The following is a 9,884-nucleotide window of genomic DNA, read 5'->3' as shown; positions in this document are numbered from 1 at the left end:
TCTGGAGAATTTCACGTTCGAGCATCGGTAACCTTTCTTTAATCAACGACCTGGCTCTCACCTTACTGAGGAGCTCGTACGCGCCTTCGCATCAGTTTAAACAGCGCTCACGGCTAGGATGATAATACACTCGGTTTTCTTGGGTTTTTCGTGCTTCGCTGTCCTTTATCCCTTAGTGACGCCACCAAACGGACTGCGGCTTATCGCTTCTTAATCGTGGGGATTTCTCGCTCGAAGAATAAAATGTAAACCGAGCTCCGGTATTTCGTGGGCGAAAATGCAGAAGGGAATGCGACTCAATGATGGCCATATCACCTACCTGGGTCTTTTGGCAAAAAAGGACGGCACGAGGCGGGGCTGCTTAAGTAAGAAGAGCTCGGACAACACGAAATGGCACTCCAAGTGGTTTGCGCTGCTGCAAAACATGCTGTTTTATTTCGAGAATGAATCGAGCTCGCGGCCCTCGGGATTGTACCTGTTGGAGGGCTGCGTGTGTGACCGCTCGCTCTCACCCAAGCCGTCGCTCTCCGCCAAGGAGTGTTTAGAAAAACAGGTAGGACTGAAAAGAGGACATGTTGCGCTGTCTGTGTGTCCACTACTTTGCAATAACACTTCTAGTTCCATAGTGGGTCAGGCAAAAAGCGCCAGTTTGATTTCTAAACGACCCCTTTTAGAAGCCATTTTTATCTGAACAAACGCAAACGAAATGATAAGTATGTCTCGGGTATGTGTAGTTAAATCTAAATGCCACGTCTGGTTGTGTGATGGGGTAGGAGGGGGGCTATATTGCACTGCACTATGTAATGGGTCGATTACATAATAAGTAGCATAGTGGTACAGTGGCTCAGAAATTAATTATCTACGCATAAAACGATCACCCTGTCTCAAAAATCATTTTATTGGATTAATTATCCTGACCAAAACGTCCAAGTGTAGGCTTGCTCCCCACCCCACCAAGAGAGAATGATGCTGAGGAAGGCAATTGATGAATCTAAGAGTCGCCATCATGCGGCAAAGTAGCGTCGAATCAGTGCGTGTTTGACGGGGTAATTTTATTCCCGGGCTGTTATTAATAGCAGCATACCCTGGCAACCGTTTCTTCCAAAGGTCTTTGATATTGTGGTTTAAGAGTGATTAGAATTTCGGTCAGAATTACCGCTTTCTCGCTAACGTTTTGCCTGCTGTCAGATATTTTGTTCCTAATATGAACATTCAAATATTTAATGACTGATTACTGCCATCGGCCTCTGAACTTAAGTGTTGTCACCAGGCGCGGTTTTAAGGGGTGGCAAAAGGTGGCAGTTGCCACTGTAAAAATATGTCTTGCCCCCTATTTTAAAAATATTTATTTATTAGCATATGCAGTGAGGCTAAGTATCTGGGCCATTACATAACTGATGATTGTGATATCTATAGACAGTATCGAATGATATATGCTCAAGCTAATATGCTTATAAGAAAATTTGGAATGTGTTCATCCTATGTTAAAGTAGCACTTTTTAAAGCATTTTGTATGCCGATGTACACTGCCCATCTGTGGAGGAGATATGAGTAGTAGCATCCATAAGCTCTATGTGGCATATAATGATGGAATGAGGCTGTTATTAAAAGTGCCCAGATGGAGTAGTGCTAGTTATCTTTTTGTGCAAGTTGATGTCCCCACATGTCCTGCTGTACTCAGGAATCTTATGTACAGATGTATGTGTAGGTTAACAGCGTCTAGCAATGGTATAATTGTAGCCTTAGTGAATCCTGCAATGAGTGCAGTTAGATTTACTTCCACATTGTGGAACCATTGGAGATGCAGTCTGTATTGTATGTGACGACTTGAGTTTTTCATGGATGTCTATGACTTTTATTTTTTACTAAATCTATAATATGTTTGTATGTCTTTTTATGTAGTTCTGTATCTATGGACCACTCTTGTCTGAAATAAAGGTTGATTGATTGATTGATTAAAACACACTTTTTTGAAATTCAGTTATCTATCTACAGACATACTAAGCCCTCATCTCATCTATACCTACCGTTATTTACGTTATTTCACACCCCACCCTACCCCTGGAATTTTGAAATGGTTTCACCCAGTGTGCTATTCAGTTTAGTAATATACTTAATTTGTTTCTTTTAGTTTTACGGAAATCGAGGATGAACACATCTGTCTAAGTTTGAAGCCTTCAGTAAAGATCCACAATCTAAACCGTTCGCTATCTGTCTATTTTTTGATACATCGCTAGGGCAGAATAGTTCCATTCATTGCTTGGGAATATACTTTCAGAAAAGATGGTTGAATCCGTTTTCCTTGATGGTACAATAGCTCAATACATATTTGGCAAGATGGCTTGATTGTGAGTCTTTCTTGAGCGTAAGTAAAAATTATTTCTACGATTTGCATAAACTGCTGCATTGACAACCTATGCCCCCTTCCTGGAACCTATGCCCCTCCTTTGCCACTCTAAGGAAAAATCTCTGGAGCCGCCACTGGTTGTCACATAGACCTTATAAACCACTAACCCTTTAAATCCTTAAAAACCATTTTATTTAATTTATTTCAATCAATTTTATGTAGGTAATGCTTTTAACAATGAATATTTAGATTTAGATCCCTAACAGTGGTCCATAGGGTGGATTCATAAGGCCATGCATTTTAAATACCATTGAAATGCTAATTATCACGTTTGAGTCACCAACAGTTTAATATGGGGTGATTTTTACTCATTTTCTTCTTTTTTTTTAAACTCTCAACTGCAGATTACGGGATTAGTCCAAAAATTCTCAACTACCCTATAGCATAAGCCAAGTGTGAGAGCCTCTCGAGGTAATTTAGTTTGAGGCTTTGTCATTCATGTCGGCCTGTCTGGCCAGATTCTCAGATCATGAGCAGCTGCTGCTAATAAGCATGCCAGCGGCAGAGATGTCCACAAGTGCTGGTGACTGGCGGTTTTCTCCGCCTACATAGATGGTCTGTACCAGCTACTCGATGCCAGAAGAAAATAAAAACTTGCCTTTCAATGTTCAAGCGTTTTTTTTTTTGTTTTTTTTTTAATATCATGTCCACTGCCCATAATTTGCTGCAAATCCAATTATTTTACCACAAAATTGTCTTCAATTCGAGTCTAGCATGACTGGAAGCGACACCATATTTGCTGATCGATCCTCACGCTCTGATTGTCTGAGCCAGACCACGTGACCATACCGTAGTCTATGTAGTTATGTTACACCATGTAATTACGTTACATAGCCAGGCAGCATAATACCTCAGAGGGTAACTGGGAAAGCCAAGCACACACACATCTGGAAGGGAATTTATACATATTTTGCAAGTATTTTACAGGGAAATGGTTAGTAATTTTATTAGCTGAGAAGCCACCAGAAGGCATGTACATTTCAAAATTTTCTGGGGGAGCTTCACCATCGCAAATTATAGAGCTGCTTATTATGATTTTCTGATTTTCTGGAGAAACGTGCAGAGGCAACAGTAGCAAAGAAAAAACACGAGGAAGGCATCCTTTGATAGATACAAAATCTGTTTTTGTATGAGGTAAAAACAACATGGAATAGATGATAAATTTTCGTTCCCACTCAGTCTTCCATAATGGAAAAGTAACAGAGATTGTGTATTCCCACCTGACTGTTTTAATGGAATGCTACGGAGTGTGAACCACACGAGACCGGACATGACACACAATTCATGAGGGAACAAGTCCATTGTTGGCAAAAAGCAGCATGGCACGGGTTGAGCTACATCAGGCCATCCTTAAAAAAAATCTGTTTCCTGTCCACCGGGTGAGCAAAAAAATTTTTAAGTCGGGAGGGAGGGATTTTTTATATATATATATATATATATATATATATATATATATATATATATATATATATATATGGATAGATAAGAAATCGCAATGCTGTGTTTGCTTTTTCTTTCAGTAATTTTTTATGACAAAAGCAGACACATTTAATAAAATGACGCAGTTTAATCAACTGAAACTTGGACAAAAACTTTAAGTTAGCATTTTAAATGCTGACTGCAACATTTGCAAAACTTTTACAAAGGTACTTAAAATGTCCGACACACGGACTTTTTGTAGTTCTAAATCGACCGTTAGGCCTAGTTCGGATGAAATTACACTATTAAAATGATCACTGAATGATTTGTTTTTCTGAATCTTTACTACTTTGTTGTTCGCTAGAATACCATTTTGTGATTTCACACTTAAGCAAATGTTTGAAAACTCCGGATCTCCTTCCTTCATGGTGGCTGCCATTTTTTTTGTGCCACACGGTGCATGCGTAGAGCTGATTCAATTCTATATTCTGCGCGGAATGCAGGGCTTTCCACAAGCGCCGGCTACACAATTAAGTCCAGCCGGCTACTTTAATGACTATTATTTTTGTAGCCCACAGGCTCTAAATATTAATTTTCGATTTTAATAAAATTAAATGTTTATCTAACGGACTGACAATAATGTCAAACTGAACCGCACGGGAGTCCCTTGCTCAGTGTAACTTTATTTTATGCACATTTGATCAGTGTGCCAAAATTCGTGAGTTTTCGAGCATCACAAGTACCTCAAAAACAAGTTCTTCCATGGAGAAAAATAAATAAATAAGAAGAAACAACATGCTGAAAACAATAGGGCTTTGCACCGAAGGTGCAGGCCTGCACCTAGGTGCTCAGGCCCTAATAATAATAAATAATAATAATAATAATAATAATAATAATAATAAGAAAAAACATGCTGTAAACAATAGGGCTTTGCACCTATGGTGCAGGCCATAGGCCTCCACCTCGGTGCTCGGGCCCTAAATATATTTTCACTGTGAGAAAGGGGTACTTGTTAGAAACTAGGGAACCTGTCCTCTTCTGGGTGACAGTGGGAAGTTCAAGTGAGTCATCACTTGTTAACAACTGTATACTTTAACCTCCTAGGGCCTAGCGTCCACATACGTGGACAGCACTTTTTAGAAATTCAGAACAAGAATCCACATATGTGGACATACTTTTTCTCAAAAAGTACATCTTATCAAAGATGATGCTTAGTTTTTATTCTAATCAGGTTCTAATAAGCCCAAATAGCAAAAAGAAATAAAAAATGCCTGTAAAAAAACCAGCTTGGGTCTTAGGAGGATAAAGTAGTGATGCACCGATGTGAAAATTGTAGCCGATACCGATAACCGATATTAACACTGCTGTTATGGCCGATACCGATATTTACCGATGTCGATATCTCTGTACAGAAAACACGTTTTCGATAGTCAAACAAAGAGCAGTTATTTTCCAAAACACATTTTTAATTATTTATTTTCAGAAATTACTGATACATTGTACACCAGTTCATAACTAAAGTACAGTAGTAGGCCTTAAATGGCCATAGCCAAAAGAATAAAAAAGGTAAAATGTGAAAATGGAGCCAGAACAAACTGCACTGAACAGACACTATTTTTTGCAGTCTTCTGAACTGTAAGTACAGTAACTAAGTACTGAATTGGAAAAGGTAAAATGTGAAAATGGAGCCAGAACAAACAGGACTGAACAGACACTGGTTTTTGCAGTCTTGTGAACTGTAAGTACATAAGTACTTTTTAAAACTGCCATGTACTTTAGAGTTAAGCCTAAACCTTGGCCTTTCCGGGCTTTGAAAGCAGACAAATGTTGTGCTTAACAAACAGGAGCATTTCTGCTCTCTCTGTACCGATCCTATTTCTCTTTTCACTGATAACATTTGAAGCAGCAGAGAAGAGATGTTCACTATCCACGCTAGTACATGGAGCAGACAGGTACTTGCGTGCCACTGGGGCGAGGGCAGGGAAGCGGCTCATGTTGCTTTGCCAGTACTGCAGTGGGCTCATGTTTCGGGGGATGGTGGACTCCCTCAGGTAACCATGCACCTAAAAGAAATATAGACAAGTGTATGAATATACATCTCTGGCAAATCATCAGGAAATTATTATTCAACATTTGTATTCATGACACCAAATTAAATAAAATAACTGTTCATTCACCTACCCAATCACTGGCCAGCCCAGTAGACCCATTACAGACCTATCACTGAATTTTAGACTAGACAGGCTGCACATAACACAATTTTCAATATGGTTCACTTACTTCGTTACACTGGCTGCATAATAATCACCATAAACGAAAACTCACACAAACTTGCATTTGAAAGTTAGCTGACAAGTCTGTCAGTGATAGTCAAACAAAACCGCTGACTTTAATGGTAACCATCTAATCGTTCATTTAACATTACATTAGCTGCTAACATTTCAACGTGACTCCGTGTCTCAAATCGCACACTTGAACACTTCACTGTTTCAGTGCATAGTACATTCACACTGACAACCACAGCGAAACTACAGTCATCAATCTAAATGTTTGTTTGAGTTGGCGATTTAAACGATGGTTACGTCCGTCACCTCCGCCAAGTGTTATAAAGCAGTGATCCATTTGGGACAACACTGAACGTGGAAAATGCACAGTAAGTTCTCAGTGCACACTGTGCACTACATTGCAGTGCACTGACAGAAGTGCGCGATTTGAGACACAGCTGTGACTACTGCGGTCTGTAACCAGAAATGTTTATACTGCTTTACAATTTTATGTGCAAAGAGCCCAATGAGATGCACCCATGTTAGCCGTGGCGTGCACCAGCAATCCTAAAAGTTCAATAATAACTATGGACTGCAATTCTTCATTAGATTTGACCATCGATAAATGATCTGATCGCACAAAGAAATATGAAATACTTCATTTGAATAAAAGACTATTAAAAGATTCTGATTCAAATAGTAACCTAGCCTACCTGCAAACACGTTGGACCTGTTGCCTGTTCATCCTGCTCCTTTTCCTCCAGAATTTCATTGAACATGTCCAGGAACGAATGCCCTTCACTTGGCGTACACATCCTCTTTTTTTGTGGTTCACCTTCTAGCTCGGCATCTTCTGCCTTTGGTGTAGGCCCATCTGTGGCACTGGCGCTGGTCGTCACTGATGCTTCATCTTGTCCACTTCTTCTTTCTCTAGCTTGTTTTTCGCCACTTGCTTGAGATCTGTGTCAAAGTAGCGATCTTTATACCTGGGGTCCAGGATTGTTGCCAAGTAGTAGATTTGCTTGGAAAAAGTGGTTTCAAATCTCTTGTTCACGGCTTCAAGCAGTGCAGACTTGGTTGTTTTCACCCCACTGTCGGTTTCGGCTGTCTTGTTCAGAAAACGCTTGAGTGTCACAACAGACGGGATCACATCAGCAGCTGTAGCTGTATGTGAGTTAATCGCTCTTGTCGATTCTTCAAACGGTGCCAGGAGTCTGGTCATTTTCTTAATGAGACTCCACTGGTTTGTGTCGAGAGATACAGGCAGTCCGTGGTCAGAATCGTACATGACCAGTGCGTGCTTCTGTTCCAGGACAGATGTCATCATCAGGAATGTGCTATTCCAGTGCGTCGGGACGTCCTGTTGTAGCCTCTTGGTCTTCATTCCCATCTCTCTCTGGGTGTCTCTCAGCCGAGAGGTAGCAAGGGGGGAGCTTTTGAAATGTCCAATTAATTTTCTCGCTATAGTCAGAGTCAACGACGCTTCGCTGGCTTAGTACCGCATCGTGCATTGCTAACTGCCCCAGATGAGCCATACAGCCTACGCTTTTAACACCACACTCCTCCATCGCCTTCACCATGTTGCGTGCGTTGTCTCGAAGCACGACGTGCACATTTTCTTTCTGGATTCTCCATTCAGTAAGCATGCTGTCAAACGCACCGGCTATGGCGGTACCTGGAATAAAAGATTAAAAAAACCTGTTTAATTAAACACAAGGGTTGTTTGTATCGTTTGGGTCGTGTCTAGCTGAGCTACTCTAGTAGTAACTGGTAAGCAGATTACCATCCTCTGTTTGCTAGCAGCTAACATAAGCAGTCGTACACAATTATAACGTTGAAACAAGGTAATAACACACCTACCTGTATGCAAGCTGGGGAATTCTTGGGCATGTAACAAGGCTCTCTTCATCTCGAAGTTTTCATTGATCCACTGAGCCGTGAGACTCGACATGCTTGTTTGATTGAGGTCGGAACTCCAGATGTCCATTGTAAAACTGAAGTCATTGACATCGCTGTCGAGTAACTTGTGGACATGGGTGGCTACGATATCATGTAAGGCAGGCAGGGCGACATCCGCAAAGTAACGACAACTTGGCTTGTCATAGCGGGGCTCAGCGACCTCAAGCATGTTGCTGAATCCTTCGTCTTCCACTACTGAAAATGGTTGGTCATCAACAGCGATCATCTTTGTTATTGCCATGGTCAATGCCTGTTGTTTCGGGTGGTTCTTGTGGAATTTCTTGGTCTTTTCCAGCGCTTGATCTATGGGGCCGACTGGTGCAGCTGCCGTAGCGTTAGCAGCAGCTTTCTTCCACTGCTTGTTAGCATTAGCTAGTTTCTCATATTCTTTGTAGGCTTTGGGATGCTTGTTTTTTAAGTGGGTTATCAAATTGGTTGTATTGAACGATTTGACACAAACTCCCCCTCGCATCACCCGGCCCTCACACTCATTGCATACAGCATAGCGAGGATCCTCTTCAGACACTTTGAAGAACGCCCAGACAGACGACATCGTTGCTCCCTCATCAAAGTCAAACTGACTTTTTGACTGTTTTTGGCGCCTTGAGTATGTGACGTGTAAATGCGCTCGTTCAAAAACAAACATCCCCGCCCCCACACTCACATCTAAGTGCCCTAAAGGCCTCTGCATGCTCTTGTGACAAGGCTTTCGCAGACAGCTTTTCGCAGACAGTTGTAATTTATCGTTGAGCGGGGAGTAATAGGCGTGCGCGATGTTATTCACCGCCACAACGCAAGGGGGCGCGAAGTCGCGAAATCGCTAGGAGTAGTTGGTGGGTGTGGTTAGTGGAGTGTTTATCCTCCGGTTACTTATAATGACTAGAACTGGAGTCGTATAGATGTACGTACTTCCTCACTTCCTCGGTCAACCGCTCTTCGTGCTGCTCCATCTTCGCTCGTGTTTTTAAAAATGGTGGTCGTGAAAACAAAACAAACCGGGGAAGTGGAAGTGCGTGTACAGCGGATGTAGAGTGGACCAATCAGAGCCCTCTTGTCTGCGACACTGTCTGCGAGGCTTCTGCGGTGGTCACAATTTTTGGGAGGTGCGCGCAGAGCGTCTGCGAAGGTGGGGGGGCTACGCAGACGCTATCTGTGACGCTATCTGCGAGGACTGGGTTGTCAGCATAAATTGGCCTTAAGCCTACATACACGTCAAATACTCAGGAATGGTTATCGGCCTGTTCACATCGGCCCTATTTTGACATCGGAACGATACCGATGTGTAAAAAATGACCATATCGGCCGATGATATATCTGCGGCCGATATATTGTGCACCACTACTATAAAGTCAAACAGTACTCAGTGTGTTGAAAGGATTCTCAGTATGAGCATCCGAGTCATTTTTGATTTCAGTAGTTTTTAACTTCAGGTCTACAGGATCCAAGTGAAGAACTGAATATGGAATGAACACAGAGTAGATTGTCTGCAATAAGTGCAGTCTTTTAGGCTATGCAATGTGACTATCCATAGCAATCTACAGATGTCTCATGGAAACATTGAGGTCATCAGTGTGAGGCTGTCTTCAGCAGCAGTGAGCGATTCCCAGGTGAAGGAAGCTCCAAGAATTGCTGAGCATGTGTGATTATGCAGTTGACTGATTTATAGCTCTTTGTCTTCAATTCTTTGTCTTGTATTTTGACTTATGTTGCACCACAGGTCTTAGAAATGGTATTTCGACCTTACTGTATATGAACAGGCTGAGAAAAACACCTCTTGAATATCTTAAATCTTGTAGTTTTATTGCGGCTTTATATATTATCTCTGAAATGGACTG

General features: G+C 41.6%; 1 protein-coding gene across 1 annotated transcript in view; it reads left to right on the top strand.

Annotated features, from left to right (window-relative positions):
- The first annotated feature begins 277 nt into the window (after positions 1–277).
- Positions 278–9,884, top strand: part of rasgrf1 (Ras protein specific guanine nucleotide releasing factor 1) — a 706,856-nt gene continuing 697,249 nt past the window's right edge. Inside the window, exon 1 of the mRNA XM_060924009.1 lies at positions 278–553. Within this exon, the coding sequence (XP_060779992.1) occupies positions 278–553 (276 nt within the window). The remainder of the gene's footprint in view (positions 554–9,884) is intronic.

Source organism: Neoarius graeffei, chromosome 6, assembly GCF_027579695.1.
Source record: "Neoarius graeffei isolate fNeoGra1 chromosome 6, fNeoGra1.pri, whole genome shotgun sequence".
NCBI lineage: Eukaryota > Metazoa > Chordata > Actinopteri > Siluriformes > Ariidae > Neoarius > Neoarius graeffei.
This window is presented reverse-complemented; position numbering and strand designations above follow the sequence as displayed.